This window comes from Pholcus phalangioides, unplaced genomic scaffold (genome assembly GCF_987345545.1).
Source record: "Pholcus phalangioides strain wild (caught in Gottingen) unplaced genomic scaffold, Ppha-v1.0 ptg000001l_1, whole genome shotgun sequence".
In the NCBI taxonomy this organism is placed as follows: Eukaryota; Metazoa; Arthropoda; class Arachnida; order Araneae; family Pholcidae; genus Pholcus; species Pholcus phalangioides.
In genome coordinates, this window is record NW_028301594.1 from 29,519,498 (window position 1) to 29,539,945 (window position 20,448).

Sequence of the window (20,448 nt, forward strand, 5' to 3'; positions counted from 1 at the left end):
TTTTCCTTAAATAGGCATTTGTAGTGCCTTTTTTGCCTGCCTATTTTGACCATTTTTAGTGCCTAAAAACTTCCGAGCTCTAGTTATTAGTTTTTTAAATGTGTCCAAGACATCTTGTCCACCCTTTATATCAGTGGGAACATTTACTTTGACTTACATTTACTTCAACTCGTTAGTTTTGGAACGAATTACTGGCGTCTGTCGGGGTATCACTGTAAAATATAAAAAACTATCAGCGAAAAGAGAAGAGAATTATTGTACTGTAAATAACTAAGTCTGAAAACTTTTCAAGATTTAGTTACATTAGAACGTGAGTCGTAGCAATTTTTTTTTCTCAGATGGTGTGTTTCTTCCGGTACTAATTGAAGATAGACACAAATTTTACACGTGTATGCTTCTTTTTTTTTTTTTACTAAACACCAATAAGGAAATTTATAAAAATTTTAACTTTTGTGTTTACCGCAATTAGCATTTTACGTGGAGAGTGAAATTATTCTGCTCAATCCCCATCTTTCTCTGTTGGTAATTTTATAATTCATACTTCAACTCTAATAATGACCTCTTCTTTTAAACACCCCTATTTACCAGAGGTTCTTAACCAGGGGTACACGGATCCCTTGGAGAAATTTCAGAGGGTCCATAAGCTTAGAGGAGAAAACAATTAAATTGCTGCTGCGTATGACACTATTGAACACTTCTGTTAAGGAATCCGTAGCCTTCATCTCATTTTCACAAAGGGTCAAGAACCCCCTGCAATATGCAATCTATATGGATGAAAAAGAATAACCTCTACTTTTAAAGATGATAAAACGCTATGCGCCATAGTGTGTGTGTGTGTGCTTAAGAAAATGAAATACAAACATCGTAAATAGAAGATCATAATTTAGATTGCGTGCCCACGTAACATATAAACTATTGGTTATCAGTATAAAGTGATATTTATTGTAGTTTCCCACGTATTGTTATTATTATGTGCGTTCGTGTGTTTGCTTGTACAACTTAAAACTGTTAAATATATTTACGTTTATGAGTTCGGATCTAGTATTTCCTGTCAGATTCGCTGCTGGTCTTGAAAGTCATTCTTTCTTTTTCTCTTTGAGTTAGGAATCCTACGAAGGCGTAGCTATAAAAATATGGCGGTGACGTGGGCGGCTCTCAAAAAGACTTCACCTCCGCTTCAAGTGTATAGAGGAGGCGCGAACGAACCATCTAAAAAAAAGCCGTTATTTGGAAAGTTTTGATTTATAGCTTTTCTGGAGCGAATGAGTGTTTTCGGAACTAGTTTTGGAGACCACCTCGCGATTATGGAGAGAGAGAGAGAAGGTGCCTCTCCTTTTTTGACGGCGCTCTTTTAAATTAACCGACTAAAAATAACAAAAGACAAGCGGGGCTAATTTGACAGCTTCTAAAAGTGAAGTAGACGACTGTTATATATTATACATCGAGAGAGTTTATTATTATTATTATTATATTATTTCAAAATGATGATGATGGCATGAGAAAATGTCAACACGAATCTGTCCATAGTTGGGAATAAAGGCGAAAGAATTTAATAATACGACCCTCGATGTCAATTTCGCGAAATCTCTCTCTCACTCTCCCCTCAGTATCCTGTATTAGTACCTTATCAGCCATTAATTCGTTGCTCGGAGATGGTTTCCTCCGCGTCTTTGACTGGTTTTCCTCATTGGGAGAGTTTGGTTGAGGATATTTCATACAGTCATATTGCATGAACCACGTGGGGGAATAATGAACTGAGGAATGCGTTGACCAAGGGTAAGATGATGACGTTAATTAGTTTGGAACGTTCTTTCTCGTGATCGATACGACATGTAATCATGCCTTTTCTTTGAAGTGATACTATTGGTTTTTAGTGTTGATGATAATTTTTTAAAAGAGATTGTTTCATCATGCTCCAGGTATGACTACGCTGAATAAAGTGTGCTTATTCAAAAATGATAAAAAAAAAGCATAGTTAAAACAGTGTTTAAGTCACCTAGATTACCCATTCTCAGGTGAAATTTTTCGCGGTCTGGCAGAAAATTCCCACAGACCAACGGTTAATTAGATAATTAAATGTCACATATGGTATTTAATTCAGTGTCCTACAACTGCTGGTCCAATTAACGTAGCTGTTATATAATTTCAGATTTTATAAATAAAATGCAGTCTATTATAGCGTTTATGTATTTTGTGGCCGGTCCTCAAATTACTTCTTTTATTCGTGTTTTTTTTTTTGGTTGGTCAGAAAATTATTGTGATCATATTTATTTATTTATTTATTGCCGGTCCGCAAATTATTTCTCGTGTTTATGTGTTTTTTCGACGGTCTTTAAATTATTCCTCCTATTTGCGTATTTCTGCCGTTCTGCGTATTATTTCTCGTGCTCAGTAATTTTTAATGGTCCTTAACTGGTTCTTTTTGACATGAAATTCCTGTATTTTTGGCCATACAAATACATACTCACTTTTTTATACAATTTTCCGTTTTTTCAACGAATTGAATGTTTGAATTTGTATTAATTGTATTATCGTTCTTTAGTAAAAACATGAAAGAAGATAGTTAACTGATGAATTACACTATTATTATTACGGCTAGAAATATCAATATTCATCTCACATATTAATTTGGAATGTTCATTCGGTTAGAATTAAATAATTAAGTCAGCTGGCAGATCACCTCTGATCTGTGAACCATAAGTTGTTTATATCGACTTATTTCAAGCCTTTATGAAACGGTTCAGCTTCTGTGTGTGTTCGAATTCAGATGCGTATTTAAAATTATGGAATTTATTAGCAATATATGACTGAATTATACAAGTATCCAAAATTTTATCTTTCACGATAAAGTTACGTATAATACAGTAATATCAATGGATTTTCATCTTCGACGAGATAGTGGGTCAGAGGGAAACATCCGGTAATCTTGGCAATGGGGGGGGGGGGGGTTCCCAATGATTTACCGGCTCATTTATACTCAATGTAACCTATCATCATTGCATCAAAACCAAACGTGACGAATACAATAAAACAGGGAGCTTTCGGCTATAAGAGGAAGGAGGTGGGGGGGGGGGGGAGGAGGACTATAAAAGAAATATAGATCGGTCAGAAGTTTAGTTGGGCGCACAAAGCTGCAGAAGGCAAAATCCTGTTGGAGGAGATATTTGCTCAAAATCTTTTCATAATGGTGACACCCCCGAAATCTTCATGAAATCCGGACGTCAACCTCTAGTTCACCTACACAATGTTATGCCCCATTAAAGCTACTTATTATACTTGTATTTATGCACTTACAAAAAGCCTTTATCCTCCTTTCGGTGCCTTCTATTTTGCTCGTCTCTCCCTCCTCTTTTTGGAATTTCTGGCATTTTTTTCCCCTCCGCACGAGTGTGAGAAACTGGAATCGTGAAGTGACAATTCCTTTTCCCCACGTCAGTTCTTGTCGACTCGTTATTTAGAGAGAGACGCTGCTTTTATTTTACCGAAATAAGGTCGCATCTAGTTTCTTAACTTTAACAGAGTGTGTCTCTACTGATTTTTTTTTTATACCCATCTCAATACTATGAATATAGTTCTCATATAGCATTTTCTATTTACCAATTCCTTGCTCAAACCAATAAGTGGCAGCTTCGGTAAGTGTGTGAAGTTGCCGTTCGGAATTGGCTTTAACCTCCTTTACGTACAGGCTTTTAGCAACAAATGATGTTCAGTTCAACTAATGGAGATAAATCTCCAAATTTGGTATGATTGTTAATACATAGGTAATGAAGGGGAAAACGATTTCACGGAGAAAAAAAAAAGATTTCTGAGGAGAGCAGGTTTTTTTCCTTCTTTCTCCCTCCCTCCCAGCCACCCTGTCCTAATGCACATAATACTATTTTTTTACTCGTCAAATCGTAGCGAGGGAGAAAAACAAAAGAGAATGCTGAGGTAGAAGAAAAGAAAGAAAACAAACTTTAATTTACAGGGGTTACCAATGAAGAGTCGTGAAAGAAGGGAGGGAGTACCTGAATGTGTATTTCCTCCAGCTACTCAGGACCACCGAGATATCTCGTTCCCATACGTCAGGCATCTTCAAACCGTTGCTCGCGAGCACCCACAGCGCTCCCTGAAGCACCCATAGTGCTCGATACCCAAATCTGCAGTAGCATTGGGGGCATCTGATCACCAAATACCATGCTTTTACACCAGGCATCTTCAACCTGTTGCTCGCGAGTACCACAGTTCTTCCCTTGAACCACAAATAGTGCTCGATACCTGTGTTAAATTTCATGCTCGCGAGCACTTAATCAACGTCCCGAATAAGCACTTTGTACAAATCGCATTCAAGGATTAAAACCACCCTGATTTCATGCATTTGTACGTCAAACTTGCCGAAAGGGTGTTCTTCTTTTGATAAAGGATAGAGGCAGTGTTCGTGACGAGAAAAAAAATGGTTGAAGACCTTTGCCATACGTTAAGGAGTTAAATTGCCGCTCCTCAAAGTACGAACATAAATGGATCGATAAAAAGCATATGTCCTAGTATTTGTGCAGCCAAATAGTAGATGCGATTTTGCCTTTGCTGCTGCATGCGACAATTTTCATCCTCATTCATATATCTCTTTAGTGTGTTGTTTTGAATAAATGAATGAAAATCCCAATCGTGAACTCACAAGTTTGACAAACGCTTACATACTTTGAAAAACATACATACATAACACTTTCCGTTATGTACCAATTAGAAGTCCCTTGTATGTTTGCCTACGAGTTGTCTGTGCCGTTAGTAATACTTGTACAAACGTTTCAGATCAACAGTATATAGAATGCGCGCGCGTGTGTTTCATTCTAGGCCATAGTTTGCTTTCATTCAACCTCGAGGGGGATAGAACCATCATCGATACATTAATGGCATATAGGTTTTTTTCCTTCTTCTCCAAATACTGTGTGTATAAATATAAAAAAAAAAGGATTTTTTTTCCCTATACTGGACATTGAAGTTCCCAAGAGAGTTTATACCTAATGACATCTTCGTCTCTCACTGTTTTTCCTTGAAAGTTCCCCGCGAGCTTTTGGAGACAGAGACGTTGAGAACGTTTTCTTTGCTTTTTCTCCGACGGATGTCGTACGATATTATCAAATGCATTAGTTGACCTCAAGGGGAAAGGGACTAGTTATTAGCCAATGTATATATGTTTCTCTTTCGTTTTTACTTAGAAATGCATCGATGAAAGTGAAGAAATCTATTTCGGGTAGGTGCTCAAACATAAGAAAGGGCGGAAGCGGATTATCATTAAAGTCCCATTGGGAGGCAGCGAGGATTTATGAGGAAAATGCGATTCGCGCAGTTTCTTTTATTTCCGTGGTCTCCTACGAGACATCTGATATGATGTCGGAGACTAGACTATCTTGATGCAACGGCTAATGATGAACCTAATAGACAAGGTGGGATTTTTTTTTTCATAATCAGAATGTGCACATATATGCCGCAATAATTTCAATATTGATGGAGCTGGGCTGTCTCGCAATGTAATTACTTGCGGATAATAGTCTAAAGAAAACAGGCATAATCACAACTTCAAAATTTACAATCACAAAAACTCACGCGCAACCGTCATTCTCACTTCCATTTAAGAAAACCAGATGGCAACATTTTAAACTTTCAACATGCCCTCCTCAGATAATCATATGTATTTTAAGGGAACAGAACTCTTTCTGGCATGTATCAATTCGTGAAGGTACGTCTGCATATGCTTACTAGCTTTGACCGTGGGGTTATAAATAGGATTACCAGAGTCAAACAGAAAGGAGAAAACGCTTGCGCACACACCCTTAGTGACGTCACTTATTTAAATTTCTACAATAGATGGTACCACTGTTCCTATCAATAAAACCGGCTGCAACACAATAATTTTTCCCACCTCTAAAACAGGAACTGTCAAAAAAAGTAGAAAAAAAAAATTCTGGGAATTTTAACGGCTATTGGTGAATGCACGAGGAGAAAAAAAACACAAAAATACTCATACCAATGAAGAAATATGTGTTTCAAAGTGGGGAAAAAAATTTCCCAAAAAAAAAAGAAAAAAAACTCCGGATATCTGAAAAGGAGGACAAAAGGGCGAATTTTCCAGAACGTAGGAGGACTCTTGAAATGATACCAAAAAGGACATGTCCTCCTAAAGGAGGAAGGTTGGTAACCCCAGTTATAAATAAATGAGTGGAATTTACTGCACTTTAATTTGGACCATATCCACTTTGATAAAAAAAAACTTGCAGTCATAACAAATATATTGCACGAAAAAATAAATTAATTCACTGTAACTAAATTTATTGAACATAAAAAAAATATGACGCACACAAGAAAATACATATTCACTTGCATTAATTACTTCGCACTCTAAAGCGGATGCTTTCCACCAAATAATAATGTAAATATCCACCAAGAATTAAGTAATGTTTAAGTAATTATCCACCAAGTTATACCAGTGTAATACCAAGTCCAACAGAGTTTTTTTGCACCGATTATCGTTATTACTAATCATTAATTAGTTATGACATAATGGAAGTGAAATAATTAATTAATTGTTGATTAATTAACGATTAATTAATGGTTTTGCTTTTATTTTGTCATTACGGTTCACTGTTCACGCTGTAGCGCGGGAGGGGAAGTGGACTCTTGTGTGAATCAATACAAGCTGACACTATAGTGAGGGCCAAATCTTGCCGTGATCGCGATTGAGGGACGACTCCCTAAACCTCTCCGATTCAATAGTACACGTCTTGAAGAACAACACAAATGAGTTGGTATTAAAACGGGATGATATACGATCATTATCATCATAATTATTAATGAATTATGAGATTATTTTTATCAAATTACTAGTGCAAAGTATTCGAATTATAAGTGCACTTACATAGTTCCTAAATTTTAAATAAGCCAGTGACTTTGCTTTTTTACTTGCTTTTCTTCTTTTTATTCTATCTCTTCTTCTTTTACCTACGCACGAACTGGTAGCGATCGCAGCCCTACACCAGCCTTCCACCGTACCAATTCTAAGAAGCACAACGTAAGTCTCTTTGATGTGCCCGCCGACCGCGATTCGATCCACCCAAGTTTGGCGTTCGTCTAGTGCGCGTCGCTTGGTTCGCAATGAAATATTTTGTGACATCCGTACGCTTTGATGGGGAGTTTCAGCAAACCACTCCAGTCCAATGCATAGCATGCGCATGTAGGCGAGACTTTTAGAATTTCCTCAGAGAAATGTTTACGAGATGTATGAGTGGTTTACTGATTGCAGTAGTGAAGAGAGAAGGTATAAAACTGAGGAACAAGTTCAAGATGCTCCCGGAAAACTTAAAAACTTGAAAATTATTTAAGATGATAATTAATTTTCGTCGCCAAGTTTGTTTCCGATGGTGTTCTTCTCGTTGATTTGCTGTAATTCAATTTTATGGGATGCCAAAATAGACCTAAAGGCGCCAAATGAGAAAAAATTCATAGGGGAAAAAATAGAATATAGAATAGGATTCTTCTGATGATGCCACATGGCGTGACGTGACCATGTCCATTCTCATCTTTTTCGGACTGCATTTTCTGATTCATCTGCCTTTTTATGAAAGAAATCGAATCATATCGAATTCAAATCCTTGGTATTACACTTATATACTCTGGGGTTTGATTTTCTATTTATAAATACTTATATAATCAATAACCGAGGAAAAATAAAGATTCCTCACCTTTACAAGCCTTGCGATGCGTGATTGGCTTGGTGGTGTCTCTGTAGTAGCCTTCGCGACAATAGTGGCAGTATCGTCCGGCAGTGTTATGCCGACATTTGAGACAGACTCCACCGCTTGTGCGTCCGGACAGTTTGTACAGCTCCATGTTGAAGTGACATCGTCTTGCGTGGTTATTGCAGTTGCAAGCTGCAATGCATAAGAAAATAGGTACAATATAAATTTCACATCAATTATATTATGATATTATAAAATTTTAAAAATATAAGCAAGGCGGAAATAATCCTCAGCTGATGAACGGAAGCTGTTTCCATCGCTATCACATAATGATTGATAGACGTCGATAAGAGTGGCACGTGGAATAAAACGTTTTATGAAATCGAAACTATCTCCATCCGAGATTGAAGGATAAAAATTTCATACGTCTATCAACGGAAATAATGTCATAGTAATTTCACGAGAAATTTCTCTCTCTCACCATATACCATATTCTACTGAATGACGTGTGTGACAGCACATTTCTCTCCCACAGCTGCGATATTATCAATGAATTTATAATGAAACGAATAAAAGAGAAGAGAAATGAATACAACATTTTTGGATTCTGTTCTCATAACACAGAAAAATCGAAACACGTTCACGAGTTGAAAATAGCATTAGAGCACATGGATGAAAAAATAGAGAGAGAAAAGAAAAGACACTTTGTATGACGAACATTACTCAACAGATGACACTTTAACTGCGAAAATGCCCCGTGATAAAAGCAATTCATCATTTTTCAGACATTTCTGGCGTTTATTTTTTTTCTTTCCTGTGACAACCGACCGAGCTTGGAATCACATACAGTGTACATTTGCGGTGAAGCTAATAGCGAGAGGAGACGACGACGACGACGTTATAAATGGCATCCGTGGTAACAAAATAAGGACAAACACATGCACTTATAGGAAAAAAATGAGATTCATGTTGAAGCCTTTTTTCATTTTCCTTATTTTGAGTCGGAATTTCCGTGCTCATGGATATGTACAAAATTTCGATAGAGATTTTGCCCCGCGTTCGCACCACACACTTCGTCCTAAATTTGAGTCCAGTTTTTAAGCGTGTTTTATAGTCATTAACTAATGATGGCAGTTTACATGAAAATTTTAATTTCCCTACGAACTTGTCCCAATTTTGTACTCGAAAAAGATGAGGAAGTGGTTCACTTGAAGATTTTATCCATAAATTTTTCATTTTATTCGAATCCGTGAATCCTTTTCAACAAATGATAGAGATTGTGTTAAAAACGATTACATGGATCATTGGGATTTTTATTTTTCGTAAATCAAATGAAATTATTATTTAAAGATTGTGGCTAGTAATGAAATTAATCTGGAGAGATGCGTCACCTCGTCATCCTTTCAGGGAGCTCTTGGTCCAAAGTTACGACCAACTCGTAAGGAAATTACATTTTCACTAGTAAAATTTATTTTTCGTTTTTTTAACTGAAAAAATAGTTCAAGTAGGCAATCCAGGCCTTAAACCTTACAGCGGAAATCCCGAGATATCTCGTCTTCTTAAAACCCTCTCAAATCGGCAATCCCGAGCCCAGATAGCTAACATGTTTTCCCTTCCCCCGTCCTGCCAATCAATTGCCAGTGGGAGGAGTCAGCTTTTGTTGGTCAAAACTTGGAAAAAAATGAAAGGACACGCGTGGTTTTTTTTCGGACGTCAAAGAAAGAGATTTGAATTCTTCTCATGTTGGCGTAACAGTAGAGATTGTTTTGATCAGTCATGCACTGTGAAATCAAATTATTTTCTGAAAGTGTGAAGATGGTCAAAGACAACATATTTATTGGATATTGAAGGAGAGAAACACTTGTTCTCAGAGAAACTGCGATGCCTAGTCATGAAATTTCAAGAAGGATTAAAAGACTGAAGATTGTTGGATAAAGTTTCATAGACGTATCATCCTCTTATAACTTCTGGACAGTATTCGTTTCAACAGGACACTGCTCCTGTACATGTTTCAAAGTCTACAAAGTCTTGGTTTGAAGTTAATTCGGTGGAACTCGTTGACTGGCCAGTCAGAAGTCCTAATCTGAATTCTGCAGAGAACTCTTGTGGGGCATTTTGGCACGAGAAGTGCAAAGAAATGGTGCTCAGTACGAAAATAAACATGACCTTATGGTAGCAAGCAAACAGGTTTTGAAGATGGTTCCACAGAGTGACTATTTATGACTTGTCTCGATCGATGACATCCAGAATGATAAAGATTATAGAGGGAAAAGGGTGATTTTTTTGGTTATTAAAATGATTTTGAGCATACTTTTCTAGTTTCCTTATACTATTTCAAGGTTCTGACCTTTACTATACATTCAATAATTTTTTTTTGAGACGGCGTATCACTCATCAAATTTCTTTTTCACTAGCAAATGTTTAGTTTTACTTGTATAGTTATCACTCTAAAATTTTCGTATGTTCACATCCGCAGTTTTTGAGACATGGCGATTCTTCGGTTGTCCTTAAATTTTTTCTAGCACCTTATATGAGTTGACCGATACTTATATGAATTGACCCTCCTGTCGGGAAAAATCTAAAACTTTGGAAATTTTCATCAGAATAGCCGCTGGGCAACGATTAATTTTTTTTTCAGGATTGATGAAAAGTTACCCCTCTAGTTGCAAAGTAGCCCCGGATTAAGGAATACTCATTTGTATATTTCCAAATTGATTCTGACTGAAAAAATGTACAGTATTCACTTGAATAATAATAATAATAAAAAATAAGAAGAAATAAGGGTGATATCTTGATCACAGCCAATACCAAACAGGTGATACGTTAGCCCTACTCTTGTGAAGTTCAAGAGATTTACATCTGAATAAACGTACCAAGTTTTATAGTCATTTGAGAAGGGCCTCCAATTTGCACATAATCCTACCGATCACGTGCCTGAGTGTGTTTCCTCCCGCGTATGAGTGTTGTTTATTATACTTTATATACAAAAAATATACAGAATAATATTTTCACCCTCCGAGAATACCATAAAAGGCGAAAAAAAAAACTCGATAAGGCGGTAGGTGTTGAATTCGCAGCCCGTAAAACGGTTTCGGCAAATATTGATATATCGTATATATACGAGTAATATGGCTCCTTAAAATGATCCGTCAATTTGTCAAACCGTGAAGATTGGAATGGAATATCGTAGTTCGTTGGGGTGGGGAGAGAACTGCTTTAGGTCCTTGTGATGTTCTCTCTCGGTAGCGTATTTGAGGAAACTGTCGGGTTTCTGGTTTTCCTATACTACGGGGAGAGAGAGTAAGAGGATTGTGTGGCAATGACGGGAGGGGAATCGAAGACACGCTCACACAAAGATATAGGAGATTAGAGTGAGAGCGAGTGAGAGTTACAGAGGGAGTGAGAGAGTTTGACAAATGACTTATAAATTGCTCGGTGGTCAGACGTGTTGGGCGTTGCGCGGATTTTCCTCTCATGGTCGGTGTCACAGGCTACGAAATAGGTATGTGGGTTGGTTGGGCACATACACACGGTGAGACAGAGAGAGAGAGTAATGGAGGGAGAAGTGAAAATCATTGGGAATCACGTCGTCTCTAGGTGTTGGATATCGTCCTATGTCTCTTATACCGCCATCAATCCCAAACGGTCGGGTTTTCTTTTCGATATTTGACGTCCAGACTCGATGTCCAAACTCTCGAACATGGAAGTTTTGAAGCTTGATGGTCAAACTGTACTTTGTGAGAACGTAACGGCCATGACAGGGCCTTTCAAATAAGTTTTGTACAGTCAGATTGATTTTCAGAAGTTTTATTACAATAGCCGACGGAATATTTTTCAGGGGATAATAAGCTTCATCAGAATCAGTTTCGTATCTGGTGCTTGAACATCGTCGAGATAATGATAGAATTTCTCAACTGTTCCCTACTCTCTTCGTTTTCATCAAAATCTCAAAATTCCATTTTCAAGTTGAAAACAATTCGAAATATCGATGGATTTTAACGTGCCACTACGAACATTAGTAGCGCCGTATTTTTTTGGACCATCCCCCACTGTCACTTACATTTTCCAAAAAATGATTATAGAAACTTACTGAGAATGTTTTATGCGACGCATATTTTAGTTTTGTTTCGGAAAACACAATCTTACAAGAGAATTATAAATAATTAACCTCAATAAATAACCTTAAGAAGTTCTATAATAATCACCGTATAGCTTTCGAATATCGATTAACTGAACTGCTGTTTAACTACTCAGAGTTGGTTCTGAGCATTTAGCAAATATTTTAAACACAGATCTTGTAAAATATAGGGTTTTTCTTATTTTGCACTTTTAGAGTTTTTCCCCACTTCGGTTCTTTTTACGGGAAACTTTTCAAAAAAAATATTTTCAAAACAATTTTACTTCATGACTAAAATTTCAAATTGTATCTTGATTTACATATATGCAGGGAGATTCTGAAGTCATTCCACAAATTTTAAGGGATGAAATTTCACGTAAGTTTTGTCCTTTGTCACATTTGATCAATATTATTAAAGTTGAACCAAATGTTATTTGTATACAATGCATGGGGGATGGGGGGGGGCAAGTTAGACTCTTGTGGCCTATCTAGAGTACTTTTGTGAAAACAACACAAAAACTACAAGTTCTTAAAATTTCTTTCAACAATCTTAAATTTCTTTTAACAAAACAATTACTTTCTATTTTTAACATTTGTGAAAATTTTCGTAGAATTCCTTAGTTATAATGCATTTTTTAAGCTACACACTAGCAGAAGGCACTATTTTCCTTGGCATGCCCAAAAAGAATTAACTTTCTAATATTTAGTCTAGTGAAACATTCATTCTAGAAAACTAATGTTTTTTATGACTGTGTTTTTTCATATGATGGGCGTACTCACTAATAACATAAAATTTATAACTGTAAATGAGCGTATTATAAAGTTTGTATTATAGAATTCAGAATCCCTCTGTATAATATTTTTCTCTATGTAGAAAAAACCACTAATTGATCGATTGTAATATTTTAGTAGCATTTTATTGTAATAATTACAAAAATATGAAACATTTCCATTATTTAGCATGCATATGTATATTATACATTATATTTTCCATTAATCTGAACTTTTGAAATTTAGAAAAAGGATGTATAAGGATGCAAAGAAAGAACCAAAGATACAATTAGTAATAAGTGAATGTGGCTATTTCGACAAAATGGCAACATTAGATAGAGATATAAAAAGACACAGTGCGCGCTCTCTCTCTCTCATAAATGTCATATTGATCACAGTGAGGAAAAAGAGAGAGAGATATATACAGATCATAAAAGTTAGAAACATAAAAATCAAAACCCGACGCGTTTACATGTACATAACGGACATTACTATAAGCATTCTGGTGGTGATAAATATTCACTACCGATGATTGTGTTTTGTTTTTTGGGCTTTACCGCTGAGATAACGCGAAATATTTACCACCACCACCACTAACATCATCCATCGAAAACGAATGCGCTTCAACAAAAACTCCACAAAAATCTATACGTCTAGTCATCATTGAGAATATTATTCTCTTCTTTTTCGAGCTCGTATCTATTGCATCAACCAGCTTGACGAATTGTCACTTGACTGCTCGTGTGTATGTTGTAAACGTTAGTTGTTACACACAGACACCGGAGACATCATACCATCCACGAATTTGCATGTGAAGCCCCCCCCCCAGAGGGAGAAAAAAAATGAGCGAGGATTTTTGATATATTTCTCCATATTATTATTTTTTATTTTCCTGTCTCGCTATCTTCATGACGCAGAAATCATGTTTGAACAGTTCTGTTTGCTCTTGTCGTTCGTTCTTCCGTGATCATAAACATCGTGTTACTACGATTTTTTTTCCCCTCCCCTTGTTGCTTTATCCTAATATGAGTTACGATATTCTTTGAGCAGAAATGTGACTCTTCGTATTCCCGGAGATACGAAACCTTAAAATTCCGTCGTGAGAAATTACGTGTCAAGTTCAAAAAAAAAAAAATAATAATGTGCGAAGCTGCCTGCGTCGTTTCGCGACGAAACGGTGTTTGTCATTCGGAATGTGCTTCGTATATATTATATATTATACCTACAAGCTAAAGGAAAATTTCGGTGCGTTATAACAGTGAGTTTGTTGAAGCTTAAACAGGGTTATAACGAAATTCGTCTCCGCGTTATGTAAATTAAACATTGATTAACACCTGCTGAAGATAATTGATAATTATTTTCTCCTAAATAACTGGTTAGAGATAAACATTAATGTTTAGAAGTGCGGCCGTTATTCATTGCTCTTATACAGGGTGTCCTGTAAGTCCTAATTCGGCCTTTAACATAATCCGTTCGTCGTTGAGGTATGGTTCCAATTTAAAAAATGATAGAAAAATCACTCTGTCCCAGTTTCGGGAATGAAAATACAGTGTCATAAAATAAAGAAGTCTAAATTCTTATACGATCGCTGTCCTCTAAGTTATTGCCCTGTCTCTTCCGAGGCCAACAAAAACTGCACGCTTCCAAGTACAATATTCGCTGAGATATTTTAATTCAAAAATCGGAGAATTGTTGGGAAAGAACAGCAAAACTAAGGGACAACTCCCTTTTCTGCTCATTTTTGCAGTGATCACAGTGTGCCGCTGTGGTGGTCGAGTGGTCATAGTGACGGATTCGCATTGCGAGTACCTGGATTCGAACACCACCGTCGCCACAATGGTCGTCGGCTGAAGTTGGTTTTCTGCAGTTCCCAACTTCGAGGCGCAAATGCGAGCCGATCTCCCCGCTAAAAAGTCTCGCTGCCGAGAGCAACAGGCCTACAACACTATAATTATTCATTCATTACACTTCACGCTCTATGAGTTGAGGGGAAAAAACTCATAGTTTAAAAAATTCGTTGCAGATGGCAGCACGACACATAATAAGCATTACACGGAAACAAACTTCACGGTAGGTTCACTATACGTACACACATATTACAACATGTACTAATTCATTAGAGGTTCCGCAGAGGAATATGGACGAGGTGCATGTCTAGTTTAGCAGTAGTGATCACAGTGTGCCTGCGCACAACTGCACCCTCATAAAGGTGCAGTTGATCGCAGTACAGCAACTAGATGGATCAGTTTCACTCGGGCTGAAGAACCATCATTATGCCAGGCAAGCTCTGAAACTGTGGACTCCGTAGAGACATTCATGAGGTATTTCTCATTATTAGCTCTCGGAGATTATCAAGCGGGATCAAGATATTTAAATATTGCACAAATTTTGACTCATCCTATTAAAATAAATACGTGATGTGGGTCATAAAGTTTACAATTAATCTGGTTAAGATTGCATATCATATGCAATCATACTAAGTTTATATGGAATTTCGTGATTTCGGGAATTCATCGAACAAAACAAGAAGAAGAAGCGTTTAGAGACCCACATTCATTTTTAATGTTTCCAGATCTGAAGTTACACACATTTTTCTTTTAAATCCTTTTTCCATTATTTAATCCTTCATGGATTTCAATTTTTTTTTCTCCGTTCAGTAATGAAAAGAGGAAATCCCACATACAAGTGCTAGTAGAAGCGGAAAACCCGCTTTATAAGATCGGTCCCAACTGATATATCTATAGATAGGGGGCGAGAGGTTTGTAAATAGGAGCAGCAGGGCATTACATAGGAATTATTCATTTAATAATGCCTAATCCATCATATCGTATATTGCTTTAGCCTCTTGAAACCTATTTTCCCTCCGTAAATCCTTCCCAAATCACATCTCTCATATTCTATTCCCGATTTTTGAGAAGGCTTATAAGCAGCGTGGGCTAAAAGGCCGTATTATCATCATCACGTACGCATCACGTATTTGTGGCGGGCGTGAACAATGTATAGTATACCGTCGACACAAACAGCCCGGCATTCAACAAGCAGATTTTCATACGAGTACCGTTTCCAACATTAGAACTATACATTGGGGTCCTTCAGACAAAAAACTGCGAGACGTAAACTAACAAACCAGTGTCCTCATCTAGATTAGTAGTTCTTAGTCTGGGGACATTTGAGTCCTCTGCGGTCCTGAGATATTCTGGCGGGGGGAGGCATGGGGAAAATCAGATGAAAGAGGGAGCCGCGACAAAAGTGCTGAAGGGAACCCCTTGGTGCTGCGAAGAAAAAGAAAGGCTTTCAAGTGAAATAAGGTTGGGAGTTAATGTAACGACTTTTAGAACCCAGCACAGCTGTCCATAGAACCCATAGTCTCATGTTCATCACACGATGAGATCTCGGTACTATGATTTTCAAATGTATGTTAACTGTTACATCAAGCTAAGTGTCGTTCCTCAGAACATCACTTTGCCTGAGGACCCATAATGTTGAGGCGGCTATGCAAGGAGGTAGCTCACTGAACCCAGGGTGATGTGTCGGGAGCTTCGATTTTTTGTGTAGGTTCGTTGGATCATCCCGTATTTTACACAGACCTAATTTTCTCTTATAGTACAATATTTAGAGGAGGGTCATAGCAGCATGGGCTAAAGGCTAACTTTGGCGAGACAGACTTTTTAACGGGGACATCGGCTTGCATTTGCACCTCGAAGTTGGGAACTACAGAAAACCAACTTCAGTCGACCACCACTGTGGCGACGGTGGGGTTCGAATCCAGGCCTCGCAATACGAATCTGTTACTATGACCACTCGACCACCACAGCGCAAAAAATGAAATGGGCAGAAAATGGTTGAGAAAAATTTTCCTAGACCACTGGTTCCCAAACTTTTTACGTAACAGAACACTTTTTAGAAGGGACAATTTCATCCCAGAGCATTAATTTTGAAAATACTTAATCTGTATCCTACATTAACTGCTACCTTTTAGCAATTTTCTATAAAATGGCACTGGAGTGAACTATAATAACATTTTTTTTGATGGAAAGTATTTCTTAATGGTGAAACGATTATAAAGTTTGGACTGCTTATGTCATTTTGTATGAAATTGTTATTTTTATGTCAAATTTTGAACAAAATTCATTTGAAAAACGATTGCGAAAAGTTCTATGAATGAAATGATTTTTTTTCATTGTACACTCAGTAAGTGATGATGCAGGTTATGAACTAAAATTTAAAGGATTGTATTACAATCATCGGATTGTATTACAATCATCGGATTGTATTACAATCATCGGATTGTATTACAAAGTACTCAAATTCGTTGATGTACGTGTGAATTTTTTGAAATTTCATTCTACATGTCGTGTATAAAACACTGTAATTAGACAAGTACATTTGACAGACTTTTCGGTTCGACTATTGATAGATAGACATTAGACTATTGATAGATAGACATTAGACTATTGATAGATAGACATTAGACTATTGATAGATAGACATTAGACTATTGATAGATAGACATTAGACTATTGATAGATAGACATTAGACTATTGATAGATAGACATTAGACTATTGATAGATAGACATTAGACTATTGATAGATAGACATTAGACATTTGATAGATTTCGGTTCATAATGATATATGACAGAATATCATATTGAAACAATCGATAGATTTTTAGAAATCATTTTTCAAATTCATGTAAAATGTCAAAAATAGCATTCTTCGTAAAACGTATTCAAAGATTTTTATTCAATGATTACTTAAATGTAAAAAAAAACCCAACACTAAAGTAAGCGTAATTCTTCAGTTCTCTACGCGCCATGCAAGCAAAACAAGGACGGCCTTCTTTGAATTCACAAAAAATGGTGAGTGGGGGGGGGCTTACATTAAAATCGATATTTTCTTCCAAAATGAGTTTTAAACGTCGTGTGGTCGGATACCTTAAACCACATGTGCACAACCTTTTCACTTAGCGGGCCAGTAACTTGTATGTGTTGAGTGACTATATGACCCATATTTTACGAGATATTCGCGTGATTTCGGTCTCCAATTTTTTCATATAATGTCTTTTTTTTTTCATGGGTATATTCATGAGTTATTAAGCCTTTGTAAGTTATTGTTACGTAAGTTGTATTATGTTGTAGGTCTGCCTGCTCTCTGTTGAGAGAGGAGTCCTACTAAACAATCTCTTACTAAAAAAGCTGCAAAGCTAATGGCTAATGATTACACAGGTTGCCCCGTAATGCTAATTCGGTCTTTATCTCATAAACCGTTCGTTGTTGAGGTATGGTTGTAATTTGGAAAATATGTTCAGAAATCACTATGCACCAGTTTCGAGAGTTTTTCACTCTATTATTAGATATTATATATAGATACTATTATAAGATAGAAAAAATCTAAATTCTCATACCCCCCCCCACCCCCGCCGTCCTCTAACTTTCAATCAGAAAGTTGTTGTCTTTTCTTTCCTGTGGCCAACCAAAAAAACTTCACGTTTTTAAGTACAATATTCACTCAGATATTTTGAATTTTAAAATCGGAGAAAAGTTGGGAAAGAACAGTAGAAATAAGGGAAAAAAGCGCTGTCCGTGAGTTTCTGCTGTTCTTTCGGAATTTTGTTTTTCGGAAAAAAATATCCTTCTCTAGAAAATGAGTGGCATTTTACAGACGGATTAGGGATTCCCGCTGTGGCAGTTTTAATGCGGATTGGGGAAATTTTAAAAACCCCTCAAAGGGTTAAGGAAAAAACTGCATATTTTTCTGAGATTTATACTCATCAATTAAGAATTGTTAATTATATATATTTTTGGTAATGTGTTTTTCTAATGTAAAAGCTATCTTCAAATAACTACTGTATTTTTATCCCAAAGCAATGGTGGTTTTTGCTCCAGAGAGATTTCACCGGTATTTTTTTTTCTTTCATCGTATCACGTACATGACAAAATTTCTTACTGAACCATTAAACTTTAATGTAGTTATGCGTTAACTAGAGAGGATAATTATCCCGATTTCACACACATAGCTATATCATTTGTTTTGAATAATTCATTTAGCCTTAGTCCGCTACATTTCCGTTCCGCCTAATGAAATTAACCCTCTGTGGTTCACCCCCTATAAAAACGTATTGGAAATTAAAAAAAAACAAAAACGGATGTAAATTGGTGCTGTTAGTATATTTTTAATTGAAACAATACATCAACACAGCAATTTAATTAATTAGAATGGATTTTTTAACTAGCTAAAATGGCTAATTAAAAGTTAAATATACAGTTTGCCTCGATTTTAATAATATTCATAAGCAGATAAAATCTTGCTGAACAAAGTTGAACAGATTTTACCTTGAATTTTATTTCAAATGCCCTCGATTTGGTGCGATTTTATAAATCTCGGAACACTGAAATGTCGGCAGCTCTCAAAAAAAATGACACCAACAAGGAATCAACCCTCTCCAGATAAAAAATGTATTGCACTTATGTAGCCGTATTTTGTACTGAAATTACATTCAACATACATACAACATTTCTTACAGTAAATGTAATTTCTTCATTCAGTTACTTATCAAGAGCGTGCCGTTTATTATATATAGTATTTTTTAAGCTCTAGGCGGACCAAATGGGTCCCTAAGAGCTGCATAGTGTATGTTTTGTCTTTTGTTCTGTTGTCTTTATTTATTTTGTTTTGTATATTATTTGTATTTTATATTTATGTGTGCTGTTTTGCAATTTAAAAAAATGTCCTTTCTAATATAGGAAGAGAGAGAAGAAATTGGTATAATAATTTTTTGGGGCAATGCATTTGTCATGTATATTCAAATATAAATGGGATCATAGAGGGTTTGTACTACCAGAAAGGGGACGGAAAAATAATACATATTTGTAATTAAAGAGTATGATATAGTCCAAGTAAAAAAAAAAAAAAAGCTCTTCGTCGTTGTTGTTTCAGCAGCTGACGCGAATCCAATGGCGGGAGATGATATATAAATAGTAGTAGGTATTTTTCCCAGCAGTTAAAAAAGATGGTGTAAAGATATGTTTGGGTGGCAAAAACGATGTACTCTTTGACACGGTGAAGTGGAATGGAAAAGGAAAAACTAAAGAAACAAAGAGAGAAGTGTTAAAGGCCCCACAAGAAAAACCTGAGAATTCATTTAGGAACATCGTTGTTCTTTCTCAAAGTCAGAGTTCAACAAAGAGTCTTGTCTATCTCTGTCTCTCGCTCTGCTTTGAAAGGACTCTCTTCTATGAGATGAGGTGTTAACGCCTCTTGTGAGACATCGCTGCTTCTAGTTCTACAACAACGTCCCATGCTGGCTGGGAGACATTTTCTGTGCCTCTCACTCTCTCGATATCGCCGTCTACAATGAGATAATATCCTATATCTTAGAAAAATAAATTAAATTAAAAAAAAGGAGTTTTTGGCTCGGCATCGTTTTTTACCTGAAAGCCATTAGTTATCGAAACCCAATCCTTCCTCGACGTGTTTTGAATTGTGTAAAACGTGTTTTTGGTTTCCAACTAAGTTCTGACTTCTGTGTATAAGAACGTGTGCATTTTGACGTCGTCACGTTGACGTCAGTGGTTACTGAGCATCAGCGACGTTGAATATACGATTATATTCTTATTAACTTATGTAAGACAAGATGCGTTGTTTCAAAATTTTTGCACGTTTTTGTAGTTTTCTGAAATAAACATCATACATACATGATACTAAAAACAATTGGCATTTTGAACAGAACGCCAGTGTCGAATGAGTATCATTAAGAAAACTATTCGCAATAAGGAAGCTTTTCTGAGAATTTTTCCCATAAAAACTGGTGAAAAAAACTCCATACAAAACTTCCAGTTGAAGTAC

At 36.4% G+C, this 20,448-nt stretch overlaps 1 protein-coding gene across 1 annotated transcript in view; it reads right to left on the bottom strand.

Moving 5' to 3' along the window:
• NetA (Netrin-A) overlaps positions 1 to 20,448 on the bottom strand; it is a 73,183-nt gene that overhangs the window by 12,462 nt on the left and 40,273 nt on the right. The window contains exon 2 of the mRNA XM_089234040.1: positions 7,716 to 7,904. Coding sequence (XP_089090166.1) covers positions 7,716 to 7,904 — 189 coding nt within the window. The remainder of the gene's footprint in view (positions 1 to 7,715; positions 7,905 to 20,448) is intronic.